At 35.1% G+C, this 24382-nt stretch overlaps 1 protein-coding gene and 1 non-coding gene across 3 annotated transcripts in view; one reads left to right on the top strand and one right to left on the bottom strand.

Annotated features, from left to right (window-relative positions):
- The window catches only part of si:ch211-51c14.1 (protein kinase C and casein kinase substrate in neurons protein 3), a 29365-nt gene extending 10125 nt beyond the window's left edge, over nucleotides 1-19240 (bottom strand). For both annotated transcript variants that reach the window (XR_009826507.1, XM_062050245.1), the window contains exons 1-4: nucleotides 19082-19240; nucleotides 10985-11068; nucleotides 2253-2409; nucleotides 1953-2188 (exon numbers count right to left, since the gene is read on the bottom strand). Coding sequence is in view for 1 of the 2 variants with exons in the window: in XM_062050245.1 (XP_061906229.1) it covers nucleotides 1953-2188; nucleotides 2253-2409; nucleotides 10985-11047 (456 nt within the window). In the remaining variant the exon portion in view is untranslated. The remainder of the gene's footprint in view (nucleotides 1-1952; nucleotides 2189-2252; nucleotides 2410-10984; nucleotides 11069-19081) is intronic.
- Nucleotides 8894-8966, top strand: trnaf-gaa (transfer RNA phenylalanine (anticodon GAA)). The gene has a single exon. It is a non-coding gene; the product is annotated as a tRNA-Phe (tRNA).
- Nucleotides 19241-24382: the final 5142 nt, after the last annotated feature.

The following is a 24382-nucleotide window of genomic DNA, read 5'->3' as shown; positions in this document are numbered from 1 at the left end:
TCATTTGTAGCTATATTTGAGCTCATTTAGTTTCCTTTAAGTCATCTCAATTCAATGTATATCTCATGACACACTATCTGTATGTAATATGGCTTTTAATTTGTTGCGGCTCCAGACAGATTTGTTTTTGTATTTTTCCTCCAATATGGCTCTTTCAACATTTTGGGTTGCTGACCCCTGATCTATACATTGTTATTGTGCACTACTAAGATTAGAATTAAACAGTATAGCGCAGCTAATCGCTAGCTGGCAATTAGAGCGCTAGCTATTTTATATACTAACATGAATACAATAATATCACTATTTAGTCATGTTTTTATGTTAAACCTGCAAGGTCCAGTGAGTAGGCCAGCCATACAACTGCCATATATCATTCGATTCAGCCAATTCACACAAATTATGGGCGGCCTTTGTTCATTGCCCGCAAATTCCTCACATATTTTAGCCAAATCTAATTGGTGAATTGTGAATTATATTTATATAGCACTTTTCTCCAGTGACTCAAAGCACTTTTACATAGTGAAACCCAATATCTAAGTTACATTTAAACCAGTGTGGGTGGCACTGGGAGCAGGTGGGTAAAGTGTCTTGCTCAAGGACACAACGGCAGTGACTAGGATGGCGGAAGCGGGGATCAAACCTGGAACCCTCAAGTTGCTGGCACGGCCACTCTACCAACCGAGCGATACCACCCCTAATTAGTCTTTGAGCGGCATTTAAACGCACACGTCAACTGTCTAAACAAAACATATTTTTGTTTCTTGTGTTGACAAAGCAGAAACAACAACTTGTAACATCATCTCTTCATTGATCAAACAGCACAATTGTCCTCCCGTGCAGCTCAGACCTACTTCCTGTTCCTGTCTAAAGCGCTAAGCCTTCTGGGCAACATTTACTTCCTAGTCGGAATATTTATGTAACATTTATTTATCCAGGATAAGACGACGAACATGTTTTCATATGCAATGCTGACCTAGCAAAGAGGCAGCATTTACATGTTAGAGATGTTGACGTGTGATGGTAATCTCATGAAATGAGAGATGATAATCACAAAAATGAGTGCTATAGATAGCTATTAACTCTTCCCAAATGCGCTTAACGTGAGGGTAAATGTGTTGGAACATAAATGAAAGTTTAAGACGGGAAAACATGCTAAATAGCTAATTAAAGCAACTTGTTGACGACAATAAGGAAGCATTTGGTGGTATGTTTTTCTGTAATTACAATTATTACTAGGGCTGCACAAAAATCGATTCACATTCGAATTGCAATTCTTATTAACCCGATTCTAAATAGATTCATAATTTTCAAAAATGTATTTAAAAAAACAAACTTTTTATTTTTAAAGAATCACATTAAATGTTTTTTTAGGCCATCTCCATGCAACCAGAAGGAGCTTTTCTAACCGGTAACCTGTTTGGAAAAGTTTCATTGTGATTTTTATACCAATTAATACATTGGGAAAAATGGTTTGAATCGAGAATCGAGTCTGAATCGAATCGTTGGGTGCCCAAATAGTCAAACCCCTAATGATTACTATTATTACTTCTAATGAATTAAAACAGTACAGTAATTTGACAATGTGCTTTTTACTGCCATTTAGTGTCTACTTTTGAGTATGTGTGCTATAAAATGAGTAAAACATCATAGTTTTATAGGAATACTTTGTTTTTGAGGTTACACTTAAAACATTGATAACAAATGTATAATATCACAAATGTATTGTTAAAAATAAGCCTCAAAACGTTGCAACTTTTGCTGCGACTTTCTGAAAAAATGTCTGTGAATTCAAACATTTTAGTGAAAGTGCAACATCTTGAAGGGACTGTCACCGTTCCTAAACTACACTACAGTGTTTGTGTATTTAAATGTATTTACACTTGTGGAAAATTACGGGGGGGAATATAAATTGTTGAAGACCTCTGATGTGAGTACTGCTCGTAGACGCAAACCTTCTTTAGTCGTTTGGCCCACGGTTTCTGAGCCCGGGCAAAGCCCGCCTCGGCATCCTGGGCCTCCTTGAAGCCTCCAAACAGCTTCTTGTGGAAGGCGTCCTTCTGCCAGGTTCGGACCCGCTCGCCGTCCTCCGCCACCAGCGAGCGGCAGATGGAGGCGTGCAGGGAGGCCAGGCGGTCGGCGGAGGACAGGAAAGACTGCCAGGCCTTCAGCAGGGATCCGTACAGAGGCGCTGGGGAAGAGGAGGCGTTAGCCGCTGAACGGACGGCAGGTGGCGCCGCGGTGACGACACTCACTGGAGTCCACCACGGGCGTCCACTTGGCGCTCCACTCGCTGAGCTGCTGCGCGTACTGACGCTCCACACGCGCCCTCTCCTGGAAGCACGTCACCATTTCGTTGCACGCTTGGAAGGCGTCCTCGGTGCGCTTCACCGTGCGCTGGTAGTTGCCGGGCTGCAAGGAGGGGGAGGAGCTAAGGTCAGGACACGCCCACATAGGACTATGGACATCACTTCTCGTTGAAAGAAAGTATTTTCAAAATAGAGCTTTTGACCTTAGCTACCTCACAAAAAATCATAGCAAATATATACATATACACACATATATAGATTTATATTTATTTATTTATATGTATATGGATGTATATATATGTATATATAGACACATATATAGATATATATTTATATAAAACATAATAGTAATTATATATACAGTACATATATATAATTGATTTTTAGTGCGGTAGATGAGGTCAAAAGCTTTATTTTGAAAATACTTCTATTATTGTGAATATAAGATATATACACATATAGTTTGTCACTGTATATATATATATATATATATATATATATATATATATATATATATATATATATATATATATATATATATATATATATATACAGATTCCATATGAGTGACTCTTTTTCAACCGATCTTTCACCAATTACTTCTTATGTATGTATGTATGTATATATATGTATATGTGTACATATATATATATACACACACATACATATGTACGTATGTATGTACGTATGTATATATGTATATATATATATATATATATATATATGTATATATATACAGTGCCCTCCAAAAGTATTGGAACAGTGAGTCCAATTTGTTTATTTTTGTTGTAGACTGAAAACATTTGGGTTTGACATCAAAAGATGAATATGGGACAAGAGATCAATATTTCAGCTTTCATTTCCAGGTATTTACATCTGAATCTGATACACTACTTAGAAAATAGCACCTTTTGTTTGAACCTACTAATTTTTCAGGAGAGCAAAAGTTTTGGAACATGTGACTGACAGGTGTGTTTTGTTACCCAGGTGTCTCACAATTACATTGATTATTCACACAATAAATAGCACTGAATGTCTGAGCTCAGTTTCAGATTGGGTAGGATAGGTTTTGCCTGTGCAGACTGCATTTAGAGGTGGAAGCAACATGAAAACCAGAGAGCTGTCTATGGGTGAAAAAGAAGCAATTGTGAATCTGAGAGAAGATGGATAATCAATCAGAGCCATTGCACAAACATTGGCCATAGCCAGTACAACCATTTGGAATGTTTTGAAGAAGAAAGAAACCACTGGTGTACTAAGCAACAGACGTGGAACAGGTAGACCAAGGAAAACATCACGAGTTGATGACAGAAACATTGTGAGAGCTATAAAGAACAACTGTTTGTGACATCAGCAACGACCTCCAGACGGCAGGAGTGAAAGTATCACAATCTAATGTTGGCAGAAAACTTAATGAACAGAAGTACAAAGGCTACACCAGAAGATGCAAACCACTCATTAGCAAGAACGGGAAGGCCAGGCTGGAATTTGCCAAAAGGTACAGAGATGAGCCTCGAAAATGCTGGAAAAAAGTTTTATGGGACTGATGAGACAAAGATAGACTTCTTTCAAAGTGATGGAAAGGCGAACGTTTGGAGAAAGAAAGGATCTGCTCATGATCCCAAACATACACGCTCATCTGTGAAACATAATGTCATGACTTCTTCTGGGACGTCATCTTCATTGATGATGTAACACATGATGGCAGCAGCAAAATGAACTCAGAAGTCTACAGAAACATTTTGTCTGCTAATTTAAAGAAAGATACAACCAAACTGATTGAGAGATCCTTCATCATGCAGCAATATAACGACCAAAACAAGAAAGGAGTTGATCCGGGGCAAGAAGTGGAAGGTTTTGGACTGACCAAGTCAGTCTCCAGACTTAAACCCAATAGAGCATGCATTTTACCTGCTGAAGAGGAGACTGAAGGGAGTAATCCCCCAAAACAAACAACAACTGAAAGAGGCTGCGGTGAAAGCCTGGAAATTATCACAAAAGAAGAATGCAAACGTTTGGTGATGTCAATGGCTCACAGGCTTGATGCACTTATTGAAAGCAAAAGATTTGCAACTAAATATTAAGTCTTATTTACTTTAATCTATTTTATGTTTATATGTTCCAATACTTTTGCTCACCTAAAAATGTTGTGTTCCATTACAAATAATGCTATCTTCTAAGTTGTGTATCAGATCCAGATGTAAATAACTGGAAATGAAAGCTGAAATGTTGATCTCTTGTCTCATATTCATCTTTTGATGTCAAACCCAAATGTTTTCAGTCTACAACAAAAATAAAGGAACTGGCCTCACTGTTCCAATACTTTTGGAGGGCACTGTATGTATATATGTATGTATATATATATATATATATATATATATATATATATATATATATATATATATATATATATATATATATATATATATATATATATCTCAATCTATCCATTTTCTACCGCTTATCCCTTTCGGGGTCACGGGGGTTGCTGGAGCCTATCTCAGCTACAATATACATACATATTTATACATATACAGTCGCGATCAGAAGTTGACATACGTTTGGTTCTTTTGTTAATTTATTGTTTCACTGCAATAAGGCGCTTTTGGTAGCCATCCACAAGCTTCTGGTTGAATTTTTGACCACTCCTCTTGACAAAATTGGTGCAGTTCAGCTAAATGTGTTGGTTTAATGTGTTGGTTTTCTGACATGGACTTGTTTCTTCAGCATTGTCCACACGTTTAAGTCAGGACTTTGGGAAGGCCATTCTAAAACCTTCATTCTAGCATGATTTAGTCATTCCTTTACCACTTTTGACGTGTGTTTGAGGTCATTGTCCTGTTGAAACACCCAACAGAAACAAGTCCATGTCAGAAAACCAACAAATTTAGCTGAACTGCACCAATTCTGTCAAGAGGAGTGGTGGAAAATTCAAGCAGAAGCTTGCCAGAAGCTTGTGGATGGCTACCAAAAGCGCCTTATTGCAGTGAAACTTGCCAAGGGACATGTAACCAAATATTAACATTGCTATATGTATACATATACATATATATATATATATATATATATATATAAATATGTATATATAAATGTGTGTGTGTGTGTGTGTGTATATACTGTATATACTGTAACATACATATTTATACATATATATATATATACACATACATATTTATACATATATACACATACACATATTTATATATAAAGTTCAAAATCAACAGTATTCTTCCCCTAACATGAAGAAGTAATTGGTGAAAGATCGGTTAAAAATGAGTCACTCATACAGATTCTGTACTAATATATAACCTTTGACCCTTTGTCAAAACAAGCATCTTGTGTCAGATTTCAGTGAAAATCAATAGTGTTCTTTCCTTCACATGTCGAGAAATAACACAACTGGTTAGCCAACTAAGTTGTCACGAGGAAATGATGTCATCAGCAGTTTTGTGTCAGATTGTGTTCCAAAAGCCAATGGGGTTATTTTACGGGTATAGAAAAACATACGAGACAAAGGATGGTTTGAAAAGATCAACCAGGCAAGCAACGATAAGGGGCATGTACTGATATGACCTTTGACCTCCGGTATGTCAAGCATCCTGTGTTAGATGTCCTTTAAAATCAGTAGAGTTCTTATGTCATGGAAAAATAAACAGTATTGCCTGAAAAGTATATTAAAAATGTATTAATCTAACCTTTAATTAAACCATATCTAACAGACATTTTTCAAAAATCAATAGAGAGGGACAAGCGGTAGAAAATGGATGGATATTACAATAATGCAATATTTAGCTAATGAAAAGCATTGAGCCTATTTGCAAGGTGTAAGAGGATTGTTATGCTGGGGCCCTAAGCAGAATTTTATTTTGACACCCTCATTACGTGTTTTTACACTTTTTTGATTATGTGAAACCATTTTCAGACTATTTTAATCCAACTTGAATTTAATTTTGATGGCTGTTTTGTACTAAAACAAATTGATTGGAATTAAAAAAATTTGTGTTTGTTTTTTACTTAAGGTAGTTTGTTACATCGTAGTTTACTACCTACTGTGTTTTATTTATTGCTGTTGTTTATTACATTGTCATGTATTACTTCCTGTAGTTTATTACATCCTAGTGTGTTACTTACTGTGTTTTATTACATTGTAGCTTATTACTTTCTGTAGTTTATTACATTTACATATATTACTTTCTGTAGTTTATTACATCTTAGTTTGTTACTTACTGTAGTTTATTACAATGTAGTTTATTGTAGAATATTACTTTCTGTACTTTATTACATCCTAGTTTGTTACTTACCGTGTTTTATTACATTTTAGCTTATTACTTTCTGTAGTTTATTACATTTACATATATTACTTACTCTAGGGTATGTAGTTTATTACTTTCTGTAGTTATTACATTGTAGTTTATTACATTGTCGCTTATTACTTTCTGTAGTTATTATATTGTCTTGTATTACTTATTGAAGTTGATTACATTGTCATGTATTACTCACTGTAGCTTGTTACATTGTAGTTTATTACTTTCTTTACTTTATTACATAGTAGTTTATTATATTGTCATTTATTACTCACTGTAGTTTAATACAGTGTAGTTTTTTACATTGATATTAGTTACTGTAGTGTATTGCTTTCTTTGGTTTATTACATTGTAGTTTATTATATTGCCATTTATTACTCACTGTAGTTTAATACAGTGTAGTTTATTACATTGATATTAGTTACTGTAGTTTATTACATTGTAGTTTATTACTTTCTGTAGTTTATTACATTGTCATTTATTACTTACTGTAGTTTATTACATTGTAGATTATTACTTACTGTAGTTTATTACATTGTAGTTTATTGTAGATTATTACTTACTGTAGTTTATTACATTGTAGTTTATTGTAGCTTATTACTTACTGTGTTTTATTACATTGTAGCTTATTACTTTCTGTAGTTTATTACATTTACATCTATTACTTTCTGTAGTTCATTACATCCTAGTTTGTTATTTTCTGTAGTTTGTTACATTGTAGCTCATTACTTAGTGCAATTTATTACATTGTCATGTATTACTTACTTTAGCGTATGTAGTTAATTACTTTCTGTAGTTATTACATTGTAGTTTAGTACATTGTCTTGTATTACCGTTTGAGGTATATTACATTGTCATGTATTACTTACTGCAGTTTATTACATTGTAGTTTATTACTTTCTTCAAGTTTATTACATTGTAGTTTATTATATTATCATTATTACTCACTGTAGTTTAATACATTGTAGTTTATTACTTAATGTAGCTTATTAGAGTGCAGTTTATTACATTGATATTACTTACTGTAATTTATTACATTGACATTTATAACTTTCTGTAGTTTAATACATTGTAGTTTATTACTTACTGTAGCTTTTTGCAGTGTTTATTCAATGCTAATTATTACTTACTGCAGTTTATTACCATCCATCCATTTTCTACCGCTTGTCCCACTAAGGGTCGCGGGACTTGTAGTTTATTACTTACTGTAGTTATTACTTAGTTTTTTTTATTACTTATTGTAGCTTCTTACATTGTAGTTTATGACATACTGTAGTTTATTACACTGTCATTTATTACATATTTTATTTATTTTTTTACATTGTGGTTTATTACATTGTCATGTTCATTTTGTAATGAAATCCTCACAAGATACATTTACAGCCCAAATAACTTTGTCGCCCTCTGGTGGATGTTTGCAGTACTGCTCACATTCAAGTTGGCAGAGCCACAAAGTGTTACATTTAAATAAATAAAAAAGAAGACAGGAAACTTACATTTGTTTGTATGTACTTGTTATTTATTTAAGAAGTCGAAATGGTTTATACTCCAGGATTTTGTGGCTTCTATTTTTATTTACGGTGTGGTTGTTCTGAGGAAGTCGGAAACCTTTTTCATGGAGACTTTTAGTCATGTTCTTATTCCATTCCTACATGGATGTAACTTGAATAAATTAATACATTGAAAATAAAGTCGAATTTATGGGGTTAGAGATCACAATTATGAGCTTACATGATGGGTAAAGTGAGTGTGTGTGTGTGTGTGTGTGTGTGTGTGTGTGTGTGTGTGTGTGTGTGTGTGTGTGTGTGTGTGTGTGTGTGTGTGTGTGTGTGTGTGTGTGTGTGTGTGCGTGCGTGTGTGTGTGTGTCAGTGGTTTGCACTGACTCCTCACTTGTCTGACGCTTTAAACAGAACCAGATGAGGAATCTAACCGCGGGCCAATGGAAACAAAGCACAGAACCATTTGGCCATGTCGCATGAGGCAGATGCTAATCCGCTCGCTAGCAAAGCGCCGCGTAAGACACCACGTAGCCTCAAAATGTGGCGCGCGTCAGGACAAACACAGATGTGACGTGATCACTTCATTAGGTACACCATCTAAGCAGATCCGATGCAGAGCTTGATGACCACCATGTACCCCACCAGGCATCCTCCTTCTAAAACAGCAAGTTTGGCCTAAAGAAACTTTTAAACGTTCATTAACAACAACAAAAAAGATACTATTTGTCTGACGGGCAACATGTGACCTTTGATCTGTGACCTCACCCTGCTGGTGAAACACAAGCCGAAATAGCTCAGTTGGGAGAGCGTTAGACTGAAGATCTAAAGGTCCCTGGTTCGATCCCGGGTTTCGGCACATGACACAGGTGGTGCTTTTTTGCTGAGCTCAGCATTGAACTAAACACATCCACACTTTTGCTCATTAATCAAATGTGTAATATTTGATGATAAAATCAACTGGAAATCGCATATAAAATATATAATATAAAATGGCAACAATAATGAATCAATTAAAATATGTTCTGGACCAATGTTTCTTTACTGCTCACTAGTGTTACATGTCTGAGTTATTGTCTAGAAATATGGGGAAATAACTACAAAAGTTTTACAAAAAAAGATCACTTAGAATAATACATAATGTTGTCTATAGAGAACAAAAAAAAACACGTTATTAATTGAATCACAATTATTGAAATTCAACGACTTGGTGCATTTGCAAACAGCTGAAATGATGTACAAAGCTAACTATAACCTGCTACCTGACAATGTACAACAATTCTCAACAAAAGAGGAGAAATATAACCTTAGAGGAAAATCTAATTCAAAATATTTGTATGCACATAATAATACTCCATACTAATGATAATACTCCACAATAATATTAATACTCCATACTAATGATAATAGTCCATAGTAAGAATAATAATACTCCACACTAAAAATAATACTCCATACGACTAATACACCACACTAATAATAATACTCCACACAACAAACAATACTCCATACTAATAATACTGCATACTATAATAATCCACATAACAAATAATACTCCATACTACTAATACTATTCCATACTACTATTAATAGTCCATACTAATATTACTGCCCATATTAGTATTTTACATTGTAGTTTATTACTTACTGCAGTTTATTACATTGTAGTTTATTACTTATTATATTGTATTTTTGACTTTGTAGTTTTACTTACCTTGTAGTTTATTGCTTATCTTATAGTTTATTACATATTATTATTACATTGTAGTGTATTACTTATTGTAGTTTATTACTTATTACATTGCAGTTTATTACTTACCGTAGTTATTACATTGTAGTTTATTACTTACTGTAGTTATTACAATGTAGTTTTACTTACTGTAGTTATTATATTGTAGTTTATTACTTACTGTAGTTTCTTATGTTGTAGTTTATTACTTACTGTGGTTATTACATATTACATTGTAGTTAATGACATGATAGTTTATTACTTACTATATTGTATTTTTTGACATTGTAGTTTGTTACTTACTGTAGTTATTACATTATAGTTTTTACTTACTGTAGCTTGTCACATGTAGTTTATAACTTACTGTTGTTATTAAATTGTATTTCTATTACTTTCTGTTGACTAAGGTTTATTAATTACTAGTTATTATCTACTGTAGTTATTTCGTTGTAGTTTATTACTTATTGTGGTTTATTACATTGCATTTTATTGCTCACTTGTGTCATTTGCTCTCCTGAGATGATGATGATGAGGATGACTTTCTTTAAGCAGGACAAAGCAGTTCAGAAAAATAGTAAATTACTGGTTTTTATTTGGAGTTTTAGTACGTTTTCAAGCAACAGACTCCACTTTGTTTTGGACTTTGATGTTTTGATGTGCACTGGGGGGCTTGAGGCTTTAAAACAAGTTTTTCCAAACTTTTTCTGAAAGTTGCCAGAAGTTAAACTTTCTCAAATACATCACACATACAAATAATAATAACTTTTGAAAAAAAGACTTCCATATGGAACAGTCTGAGAAAATATTCAAATGTGAGCTGCATCCAATGAGTGTAAATTACAGTACAGTACAGTACAGTAGCACACACAGCACGAGGGGTGGCAAGAAAGTCGCACTTATTGCTGGAAAGATGTCCAGCACAGGGAATAATCATAACAATAATAATAGTAAATATTTCTCATGTGAACTTAAACCGAAGTGACTCCACATTCAATCAGGTCTCACAATCACAATCACTTCTATTCATGTGGACAAAGAAAGGCTTGTTGGTGAGGACCACGCCACTTTGTCATGTGTTTCTTAAAACACCCTTCCCCCCTACACACACACACACACACACACACACACACACACACACACTAGCTTACCATCCAGAAGCTGCGATTGTTGGCGTCTTCGCGGCTGTTGTCTGCTGGCGGCGGCGTGGACATTGTGTCGTCTACGAGAAGATCCTAACGCCCAATTAAGAATAAGAACAAGATTTATTATAAAATTATTACTATTTTACAAATATTTTATGTTCAGCATAACCGAAATGACAAACAAGCACAAAAAATAAGTTATGACATCATCATGTATGCTACTCTCATCCACAAGGGGGGCATACTTGCACACACTATACTGCAATTATGGTCATCACTGGAAGGGACAAGCGGTAGCAAAATGGATGGATGGATCAATAACTCACCGTGCAAACACTTCATAAAAGTATGAGTAATGCTATTATTTTGAAGGTTAAAACATGGCTGCCCCTGGTGGCACATTGGAGTAACAGTCCAACATCAAAGTTTATGTTCCCTTTACACGTTTAATCATCACATTAATCTTTAAAAATGTTGATATTTCTACTTGAAAAAGGTGAAATATGACGATAGTTACTGTATGTGTCACTTCATAATTCAAGATAAAAAAAACTAGTATTGGCACATTTTTTTAAATTGTAGCATTTGCTCTGCAGTAGGATTTTAATATCTTTACTTGATGACTTCATGATTTATGTGTGCTCTCTGTGATAAAAATACATATAGTGGGAACTTCCTGTCCCGTCAACTTTATTCCCCTGAGGGATTATTAAGTAACACACGTCCATTTATCACGTAAACATACCATGTAGAAGAGTTACTGTAGACAGGAGGCATGATGCCAACTAGGGCTGAAAACTGTATCACAGTATCAGTGTTTTACATCCATCCATATCGATAATTATTGATGTTTTTGTGACCTATGGAAAGTAAGGAGCATTAGAAAAATATAAATGTAAACATTTTTATTCTTCGGATTGTAATCCCTTCAGCTATCAGGGAAATGCCAACACAAGCATGGAAAACATCATGAATCAATTTAAGTGGACCCCGACTTAAACAAGTTGAAAAACTTATTCGGGTGTTACCATTTAGTGGTCAATTGTACGTAAAATGTACTTCACTGTGAAACCTACTAATAAAAGTCTCAATCAATCAATCAATCAAAACACTCAAGCAATGTAAACAAAATTGTAAAATCCCATTGAACACTTCATAACTTTTTAAAAAGGTGCCAAAAAAAGATTTTGTTTCTGGCTCAGTAAAGTATGATGCATGCTAACATTAGCTTGCTAGCATGCTAACTTTTTTAGCTAGTTTTGCAACGGTTTACCCCAGAGTCATATAACTTGGTATGTGACAACTGTTAGCTTGCTAGCATGCTAACATTGGCATGTTAACATTTTCAGCTGATTTTACCCTTTTTTCTCTACTTCCGCAACCATACACCTAGGGCAGGGGTGTCAAATGTATGCGGGATGAGTTTGCTAAGTATAAAAATGAGCCGAAATATTTGAGTGAAAGAAGCCGCTGTTCTAAATGTGTCCACTAGATGTCGCAATAACAATTCTTTGTATCTTTGTAGATGATGCTACATGTGTAAAAAAACAAAAACAAAAAACACTCGATGTTAGTGCACCAGTCGAGGAAAATGAGCAAACTACATAAATAACATACTGTAATTTGATTTTTAAAATATAATTTTTTATCTTGATGGATTGAAAATTAACACCAATGAGTTGACTGATGAACATTATCACATGATTTCTTCAGAAAGTATAAATAACGACAAATAAAGATAGAATACTAACCGCAACATGTAAGTGTAAAAAACAACAACAACATTATGATTTTTACATTTTCAGAATGTGCTTGTTCTATTTTTAAACAAAGAAAACAATCTGAAGTTGTCTTTATTTTTAAGTTATCGTGCCGTGATTTCACCAGTCCGGCCCACTTTGAGTAGATTTTTCTCCACGTGACCCCCGATCTAAAATGAGTTTGACACCCTTGCCTTAGAGTTATATAACTTGGTATATGAAACATGCTAACTGTTAGCATGACAACATTAGCACACATGCTATATGTTAGCATTTTAATGTTAGCATGCTAATGTTTTCAACTAGCTTTGTAGCTCATTTTGTATGGTTACACCTAAAACTCACAGATTCGATCACGAGCCACCATCTTTTAAAGTACGCCAGCTTCCAGCGACCCCCTGGCCAGAGTTCCAGGGCACAGATAGCAGGCCCATCCAAATTTCCGCGGGAATTTTCTAGTTGCTAACTGTGGGACTCTTACATGTGAGTGCAATTGTTTTACTAAACGCTGTTTTTTTGTATTTTGTCATTTACTAAAATATGTCAAAGATGTCCATGTTTCCAACTACAAATGATCAAACGATCTAATGTATGAGTTTTTGGGTTTTAGTTTTATGTGAAGATGTCAAAAATCAAATGACGCAAGGCATTAAAAAAATCATAACCTGATAAATCACACATTTGATTGTTTGTAGTGTGAAATAATGATTTTAGATGACAAAACAGGGCAGACCCTCCTTTTTACGAAGGTCACGCACGGCCCTGTCATCCAAGTTTGCATGTAAAGTACAATCAATGAATGACTGGGCGCTTCATATTAAATGTTACCGCATTCCTAGCCCCTTCCTGCTCTGCCAATGATAATAATATATTGGCAAATGTCCTCCGTAGCGCACAACGTGAGTGCTGGGTTTATAAATAGTAAAATCCGAGCCTGATGTGTGTTAGAAAGATGTGCATATTTTTAATTATTGTAGGCTATATTTATGTTCAATAGTATTATTTTGCACACAACAATTACTTTAAAAACTAAATATGCATGAATAAAATTTGAGTTTGATTTGAAGTCTTTTTTTAAACAAATTTTTGTTTAAAAATAAAAATTATAATTTTTATATTTTTTATTTTTCTTAGCAGTTTTTGAACATTTTGAATCAGATTAGAATCAGGATAGATAAGAATCGCGATTCAGATGTGAACCGATTTTTTGTGCACCCCTAATATATGTATAAAAAACTTAATGTAAATCAAAAATGCACTACTGAGTGTGTGTATGTTTGACCTACGTCCGAGCAATGAACCATACAAGTTCATCTAAACCAACAGAACAAAAAAAGTAACCCAATAAAATTAAAATAAATAAACAAAAATCAATTAAAAATGAAAATACTTTTTTTTTGTTTAGTTGCCAGTCGGGTGACATTGTATCTGCATGTACATAAAAACGTCTTCCACACAACCACGAAACGGTGCTCATCGTTCACTCAAAAAAAAACGTTCAAAGGAATGGATTTGTTCGTGAACGTCACATCTCGAGTCAGTGCGACCTGCTGAAAGGTAAACACAACAACAGTGTTGTTTTGTACACACCAATAAAAGACTCAAATGCCAACAGTCATTCTGCTGACATGACAATATTGTATACTCTTATCTAACAGAGCTGGTCTGATCATTTCCTTGTATATTTTCGCTACTATGACACTATATGACACATGATTACCATTTTTATTTTTAATGAACTTTTGTCATATTTATAATAATAATAATATATTATAATACACATATTATATATAATATGCATAACATAATAAATATATAATACTGTTATATATTTTTATTAATATATATTTACGTTATATTATTATTATTTATATCTAATTATCATATTTATTTATTAATTATTATTTTAAAATTACAATTATTTAAAATGATCAAATTAATGTTACCCAGTATGATATGCTACAGTAAAACGTTACAACAAAGCATGTACAATATAGTTTATAATGGATGTTTACCTTTACATAAACTAACAACATTGTTAGGGAAAAGTTGACACTTACAGAACAGCGCCCCCACCTGGTTATAATACAAAACCGCATGTATCCTCTTTGTGTTTGCTAATATTGATGTAGTAAAGGGTCCTACACGATGGCATTTTTGGAATTATTGATCATACAGAGGGTGAAGGGTTACCCACATATGCGGTCCTCTCCAAGGTTTCTCATAGTCATTCACATTGACGTCCCACTGGGGTGAGTTTTCCTTGCCCGTATGTGGGCTCTGTACCGAGGATGTCGTTGTGGCTTGTACAGCCCTTTGAGACACTTGTGATTTAGGGCTATATAAATAAACATTGATTGATTGAAATGATCATACAAATACAATCTTTATCGTGTATCTGGCAACGCTGACGACTATAAAGCATTCGTACCATTTTTTCCTCTGGTGACTAAAAATCCAAATAAAACAGATTATGAGCCAGATTATAGCATAGCCGCTCCATTACATGTGTTGTCCCATAACAGGAAACACAGAAGGAAATATTTTAGTACTAACCACAACACAAACTTGATTATTGGTCGACATAATCGGGTTCTCGTTCGTGGAACGTGATTTCCTGTCATCAGCACATAATATCAATCATTTCCTGTTCATCGATCACATGTAGGGGTGTCTAGAGCAGATATCAGAAGAAGAAAAACAGTACCGGATGATATTGGCTTGCATCTGAATTTTCAATTACAAGCAGTTTAAATGTTAACGTGAACATTCTCCGATAAGGTATTTTCTTCTATCTTAGTCAAGTCATTTACAAAAGGTAAACATTGTAGGCTGGAGGCTACTAGCAGCTACACAACAGCTAAGCACACAATAGCATACAAGCTAGGCATGCATAATAATCATTGAACAGTATTGCAGTGTAAAACAACACATTAGTCAATATAAACAAGCATCAAATAATTATAGTTGCATATTACTTACACATACAAAGTCTCCATATTAGAAAGTATCCAGTAACAAACGTGTCCGCATAATTCAACTTATTGCGTCATTAGCTTAACTTCATTAATTTTTCACAAAAAAAAAAAAAAAATACCAATCCACTTTAACTTGAAGACAGCATAAGTTAATTTCAGACAATTAATAATAAATAGGTCGGTGTTTTCCATACCTACACCATTGTTGTCTGTTTGACTAATTTTTTAACATTCCACACTGCAAAATAATATAAGTATGAATGATTGCGGCTGATATCGGTGTCGTATCAGAAGTGAAAGCATTGTACCGGCACACCCTTACTCACATGACAGGGGATAAAGGTTAACGTTTTGGGCTAAGATATCAACTGTTGCATCAAGCTTTGAAATGTGAGCTATGCTGGAATAAACGAGGTCAAAGGTCACACATAACCAGAGCAGCGTCACATTCATACTTTTACTTTCCTTTTCCCCCCCTAAACCAAACTTTTGCCGTTCAGCAACAGGCACGCTGAGCTAAGCCCCGCCCACACTCCGCCTCTTTTCCCGGCACCCCCGCCCCGCGATCACACGCAATAATTTTCCCTGACATGCTGGCGGCGCATCACATGCTCCCTGTCTCGCCCCGTCCTCCTCTCTCTCTCTGGGAGAGAAGCAACCCTGGAGGAGGTCGCGGGGATAACGAGCGCCATCCGTTTGACCCCCGACCCCAAACTTCCTGTCCCCTGGTTTGAGGAACACGGGGGATGGAGGCACTTTGGGATGAAATCTTGTCAAGTTAAACACAATTTGTGGCATCTCAAATATGAGTGGGCTTTAGGGGAGGCTGTCATGGGATGGCGATGACGTTGGCGACAGGAAGTGCATGGTACGACACAATCTGCATCTTAATCATTATTGTCAGATCAAATCAAAGTCCTTTGACGAGTACGTTTGCAGGAAAATGTAGAATTTTTTTTTTTTTTACAGAAGTATGGTAATGTTTTGTATTATTTAGTAGTAAAGTGGTATTTAATAGTATTTCATATAGTATAGTGTTATTTAGTATTATTTAGTACTGGGGTGTTCAAAGTGTGGACTTGGGGCCATTTGCAGTCCGCAACAAATGTTTTAACTATTTTTTTTAATATTAACACATTCCAAAAACATTTTAAAAATGTAATAAAATAAAAATAAAAGTGGAATAAAAGAGCAAACAGGTTAAATGTAACGAGAAAAAGCTGCAATGTTGACTCTAATAACACAAATTTGCCATGCAGGCTGTTTTTTTTCCTTTAAAGCTGTCATCGTCAAAAAAATAACAATGAATCAAAATCAATGTTGTTATGAATTATTAACCTATTCAAGGCTCACATTAAATATTTCGCTTTAAAACATTTTTTCAAGGAAAATATTGCATATTTTGTGTGTTTTCCATAAACAATTGTTTTCCTTGTGACAAAAAGGGCATAACACAAACTAAAAATAAATAAAAATAAAAATCATAATCGATGAATAGATCTGAAGTTGATCTAAAGAGTTAAGGCTAAAAGTAAAACATTTTGGCTTTTTTTTTTTACACGTTTATGAGTGGGACCGTTTTGGATCCCCAAGAATTATAGTGGGATTGTTTTTAAACTGCCATTGCTGAAAAAATAATAATGAATTAAAAACAATATTGTTATGACTTATTAACCTATTCAAGACTCTAGTGACTTTACATTAAATATTCTGCTTTCAAGCATTTTTTCAAGGAAAATATTGCATATGTTGTGTGTTTTCCATAAACAATTTTTTTCTTTAAAAAAAAAAAGAAACAAAAAAAAACCCATAACCAATGAACAGATCTGAAGTTGAGAGAGAGAGTTAAGGGTTGAAAGTAAAACATTTTGGCTTTTCTTTTTTTAAACACTTTTATGGGTGGGATCGTTTTGGATCCCCAAGAAATATAATGGGATTGTTTTTAAACTGTCACTGCTGAAACATAATAATGAATTGAAAAACAATATTGTTATGAATTATTGACCTATTTAAGGTTCCAATTACTTAATTAACTAAAATATTATACTTTTGCCATAAAAAGGGTTTTCTTTGATTTAAAAAAAAGGACATAAAACATAAAAGAAATGTTTTTTTTTAATATTGACAGATAGACATGAAGTTGATTTAAAGATTTAAGCGTTGAAAAATAACAACAAAAAAATCAAATGACTTATTTTAAACAGTGTTTATGACTGAGACCTTTTTGGGTCCTCGAGATCAAACTTGACGGTTGCTTTTTTTACACTTACATATTGTGGTTAATAGTATTCTATCTTTATTTGTTGTTATTTATATTTTCTGAATAAATTATGTGATAATGTTCATCAGTCAACTCATTGGTGTTAAGTTTCAAACAATCAAGATAAAAAAATTCAATCAAAATCAAATTACAGGATGTTATTTATGTAGTTTGATCATTTCCCTCGACTGATGTACTAACATCATGTGGTTTATTTTGTACATATGTAGCATCATCTACAACGATACAAAAAATTGCTACTGCAACATTTAGTGGACACATTTAGAACAGCAGTTTCTTTCATTCAAACATTTCAGGTACATTTTTATACTTAGCAAACTCATCCCGCGGGCCGGATAAAACCTGTTTGCGGGCCTGATCCGGCCCTCGGGCCGTACGTTTGACACCCCTGCTCTAAACGTTTAAACAATCTATAAATTGTTTTGGTTTTGAAAATGAAAAATATTAAAATGCTTCAATTTCTCAGCGTGCGGCCCTCGGTGGAAAAAAGTTTGGTTGCGCCTGGATTAAAGTTACTTTCTAGTTTTACAATCAATAAAAAAGTTAACATCAGCACAGCCTTAAACTAAAGGCCAGATTCCCCCCCCAACACTCGCTCACACACACACGCACACACACACACACACACACACACACACACACACACACACACACACACACACACACACACACACACACACACACACACACACACACACACACACACACACACACACACACACACACACACACACACACACACACACACACACACACACACACACACACACACACACACACACACACACACTAGTGTACAGTCATCAGCTCCCAGTCCCCAATAAAAAAGAGCTCATGTCGAGCTACCAGGCAACGGAGCGAGCACGAATCCTGCAACCAGGCGCACATTAGCTCCTCCCACTGCCCCCATTTTCATCTGTCAGGCATAACTCACCACACACACACACACACACACACACACACACACACACACACACACACACACACACACACACACACACACACACACACACACACACACACACACACACACACACACACTGTGCAGAAAAAAGGCCAAGGATTAACGTGTAACAAAACTTACTTTCAAACTTCCTTCTTCTTTAGCACCTTAAAAGACGTTCCATGCGACTTTTGTCTTCTTTTAAATCCTCGTCTGTCTTTTTTTCCCCCAGCACTGCCCGCCTTCTGCCTTCTTGTGGTCCTCTGCTTGTGTCAGATGAGTTGGCCTCCTCTTCCTCCTCCCTCCCGGCCTCCAGCGCTCCTCCTTTTCTCCCTCTTTCCCGCCTCCCTGAAACAGCTGCAGGAGTGTCTTGATCTTTCAATCTTTTTTGTGTCTCGTCTCTACTGTCCACTCACATGTCCCTAATGAAGTGTCCACACTTGGTCTACATGTGTCTGTGTCAATCATTAACAACTTTACTGTCCCACAAAACCCCTCTTTTATCCCCTGCTTGCTCAGCCTGCACAGCTGGAGGACACATCCGGCATGTGTGTGTGTGTGTGTTCTTGTACTTCTACCCTTCTTGAGACATCAACAAGGAAAAGTATCTTCCATATGAGGAGGTGTGAACAGGTTAGGACATAAATCATGGTCCCAATACGGAAAACCATTGCATCTAATAGACAATATCTCATTTGCACCCCTGGTGGTGGAACCTATCGAAATTAGGCTGGTCCCAAAAAGGAGGGATTTTTCAAATTGACTGTGTGTCGGTTTTCATATGGTCAACATATGAAATAACAAGTGTGTGTAAAAATTTTAAGTGCTCCCCCTCTGGCCAACATATGACATAACAAGTGTGTGTAAGACATTTAAATGCGCCCCCTTTGGCCAACATTTCCACCCGATTGTAGCTGAGATAGGCTCCAGGGCGCCCCACGACCCCGAAGGGAATAAGCGGTAGAAAATGGATGGATGGATGGATGGATATGTATATATAGACATACTGTAATAACTTGAAGTAAATAATGAATATTAAAAACCAATTACAAACAAATTGTTTTATTTTTTTTTACTAAAAGCAGTCTTTTTCTCACGTGTCTCAAATGTGTCGACTTATTTCTTATAAAATTGGGAACAATTTAAATGATTAATAAATAAATGATTAAATAAATGAAATCATTTCTCATATTTTTTCTGTTTCTATAATATTGCAATATTTTCTCAAAATTTTTTTACTTTTTTATGTAAAATGATTACCTTTTAATGCAAAATGGTGACATTTGTCACATAAAATTCTGACTTGTATCACAGTATTGCCAATGTTTTCTGTTTCTATAATATTGCAATATTTTCTCATAAAATGATCACTTTTTTATGTAAAAAAGTGATACATTTTTAATGCAAAATGGTGACATTTGTCACATAAAATTCTGACTTGTATCACAGTATTGCCAGTTTTTTGTTGTTCTTGTAGAATAGTGAAATTTTTTTAGTAAAATGTTGACTTTTGTCATAATTTTGCCAAGTAAAATTCCGATTATTATTATTAATATTTCCAACATTTTAAAGTTTTCTTATAAAATTGTGACTTTTGTCGAATAAATTACGACTCTTTTCATAAAATTGCCAAAATTTCAAGCTTTTCTTGTAAAATTGCGACTGTTATTGAGTAACATTTTTACTTTTGTCATAATATTCCACAAATGTTCAGTTCCTCTTGTAAAATTTTGACTTGCGTTGAGTAAAATGACGACTTTTATTATAATACTGCCAAAATTCTACGTTTTTCTTGTGAAATTGTGACCTTTTTCTTGTAAAACTCCAAAAAAAAAATCACAACAAGCTTGTTTATATTTGCACGGTATGTATATATTATTAATGTTGTAAATACACATCTTTATATATCTAGAAAGGGTGATCCTAAAGAGGTAGGCATTTTTCAGAGGTCTCATGAAGGTAACAAATACAAGAATGTGTGTGCATGTGTGTGTGTAGACATGCATGTACCTCATTAACTCATGCTATGTTGAACGTGTGCAGTCTGGTCCTGCCACAACTTGCCATGAAGAAAGCACACAGCTGCCCCGTCCTGTTGTGTCCCGTCTTGTTGTGTTGCAATGCTGGCGGGAAGCTGCTATTATGGTAATCCAACGTTAGTCATACTGGAATCAAACATGGAGGACAAGCAAGACAATTGGATGCACCAAGGCGAACTGTGGTTAGGGTTAGACTTCAACATAAACACAAACTTAAAGTTCCTGTCAATTATCCTTTTCATTAATACTAACATGCGTGTAAAACATTTCAGAACACCTTCGTGGATGTTTGTGAACCCCCCCACTGAGCTGCACATTTTCAGGGTTAGCAGGGTTGTGCAACTGGAAACTTCATGATGTGAGAAACTTGCAGAGGGAGGAGCAGGCACTGATGGTTAGGAAGCAATGGCGTCATCTGTTGGCCAATACTGAGTATTACACACAAACATACCCAGTCACAAAAGGCGTGTGATGATGTCATTTTGCAGGCTAAAATTTCATTGTTATCAGAAGTAAATATTAAATATTCAAATATATATATATATATATATATATGTATATATATATATATATATATATATATATATATATATATATATATATATATACACATATATATAAATTCCCTCATGATATTAGAAAATGTTATTTTTATTATTTTATTATTATTTTTTGCTTGCACTGTAAAATAAATAAATCTGTATTTACAGTTATAAAAACTGACAGCTCAATTGTCAAAATGTTACTGTAATGAAAATTTTAAAAAAAAACAGTATCACTGTTTTTATTGTAAAATCGACTGTTGTTGTTCTTACTGTGTGTTACTGTAAATGTAAAAACAGTACCACAGTTGCTTTATTTCTTATTTTTGCGACTGAGCTAGAAGTTGTTGTTTTTACAGTGCACAATTTCGAATGGATACATTTCTTAAAAATCATGAGCCCAGCCAACATTTAAGTATTTATTCTTAATTTAACAAAAACATTGTTTGTAATGCATTATAATATATTATTTGTTCCCATTTTAAATACAGTTTACAATATATGAAATTTTATGCAGTACATGTATTTAGTTTTTTGTTGTTGTTGTTAAAATGGAGAGTTGAATATATTTAGTAAGAAAAGACGCATATTAATTCAAGGCTTTTACGGGCCACGGCAAACGATGGTATGGGCCTTGAGTTTGACACGTGTGCATTAGAGTAATATATAAGTTAAAAATAGTCATAAAATGAGTATTCGATGTGAAAACTACTTAAGTACTGAGTAACTGGTGATTTATTTAATAGATATTTTATAATGGTACTGTAGTTGGTGAATGTGTTTGTGTGTGTGAGTGACACTACTACACTACTACAAAATGCACATTTTACAATCACTTATGACGTCATAACAGGGCTAATGTTAGCATATGCTAGCTAAAACATTAAAAAAAAACATCTACAATTTCCCGCAACATGTTTTCTTGCGTTGTAAGTCGAATTATTGAAGGCTGAAATGTGAACATTTCTACTGACACACATGATGATATAAATGTTATTTTTTAGACTGTAAGTAAACGGTCGAAGAGTTATGACGTCATGTCACTTTTTACAGCGTGTTGTCAGAGTGTGGTCATGTGACTGCCTGGCTCTGTTTGATTGGTGAAATGGAGTAATGTGACAGTGCACACTGGAAAAAGTCTAACAAGCCAATGAATACATATTTGCAAGCAAAATAAACATAATGATGGTGTCAATAAATGACACTCAATACAACAAAGTAAAAGTACAGTCTCTTTCTTAAAAAAAATACTCAAATCAAGTTCAGATGTAAATTAGCATCCTTGCTACAATCCGGCATATTTACACATTTTATGTGTTATTGTGTTCATCAATGTACACTGTCCCTTTATACACACAAGTAAAAGTAAAACGTATGTTGCATTAAAACTATTTTGTCAAGTAAAATGTATACAAAAAGTTACTTAAGTAAATGTATCAGAGTACATTTAGCACATGACTATGGTAAATGGTAAATGGGTCGTATTTGTATAGCGCTTTTCTACCTTTTTTAAGGAACTCAAAGCGCTTTGACACTATTTTCCACATTCACCCATTCACACACACACATTCACACATTCACACACTGATGGCGGGAGCTGCCATGCACGGCGCTAACCAGGCCCATCAGGAGCAAGGGTGAAGTGTCTTGCTCAAGGACACGACGGACGTGACTAGGATGGTAGAAGGTGGGGATTGAACCAGTAACTATGGCGTCACATTAGTACCAAAAATCCAAGCGCATAAAAACTGTTATCGCGCGCTGATTCTCCACTTCGTGCGCGCGCGCGACACGAAGGCGTGGTGCCTTTGTGTGCGCGCGTGGCGCCTTTTTGCCATAAGTAACCCTCAGATTGCTGGCACGGCCACTCTCCCAACTTCGCCACGCTTTGATTGATTGATTGAGACTTTTATTAGTAGGTTGCACAGTGAAGTACATATTCCGTACAATTGACCACTAAATGGTAACACCCGAATACGTTTTTCAACTTGTTTAAGTCGGGGTCCACTTAATTTGATTCATGATACAGATATATACTATCATATATACTATCATCATAATACAGTCATCACACAAGATAATCACATTGAATTATTTACATTATTTACAATCAGGGGTGTGGAGGGGGGGGAGGATATGGACATCAAGTAGTGGACATAGAGAGAGAGAGAGAGAGAGAGAGAGAGAGAGAGAGAGAGAGAGAGAGAGAGAGAGAGAGAGAGAGAGAGAGAGATCAGAAGGCATAAGAAAAAGAAAAAGTATCTGCATTTGATTGTTTACATTTGATTATTAGCAATCCGGGGAGGGTGTTAGTTTAGGGTTGTATCTGCCTGGAGGTGAACTTTTATTGCGGTTTTGAAGGAGGATAGAGATGCCCTTTCTTTTATACCTGTTGGGAGCGCATTCCACATTGATGTGGCATAGAAAGAGAATGAGTTAAGACCTTTGTTAGTTCGGAATCTGGGTTTAACGTGGTTAGTGGAGCTCCCCCTGGTGTTGTGGTTATGGCGGTCATTTACGTTAAGGAAGTAGTTTGACATGTACTTCGGTATCAGGGAGGTGTAGCGGATTTTATAGACTAGGCTCAGTGCAAGTTGTTTAACTCTGTCCTCCACCTTGAGCCAGCCCACTTTAGAGAAGTGGGTAGGAGTGAGGTGGGATCTGGGGTGGAGGTCTAGAAGTAACCTGACTAGCTTGTTCTGAGATGTTTGGAGTTTAGATTTGAGGGTTTTGGAGGTGCTAGGGTACCAGGAGGTGCACGCGTAATCGAAAAAGGGTTGAACGAGAGTTCCCGCCAGAATCCTCAAGGTGCTTTTGTTGACCAGAGAGGAAATTCTGTAGAGAAATCTTGTTTGTTGGTT

This window comes from Entelurus aequoreus, linkage group LG06 (genome assembly GCF_033978785.1).
Source record: "Entelurus aequoreus isolate RoL-2023_Sb linkage group LG06, RoL_Eaeq_v1.1, whole genome shotgun sequence".
In the NCBI taxonomy this organism is placed as follows: Eukaryota; Metazoa; Chordata; class Actinopteri; order Syngnathiformes; family Syngnathidae; genus Entelurus; species Entelurus aequoreus.
Note: the sequence above shows the minus strand (reverse complement) of the source record. Positions and strands in the feature narration are given on the sequence as shown.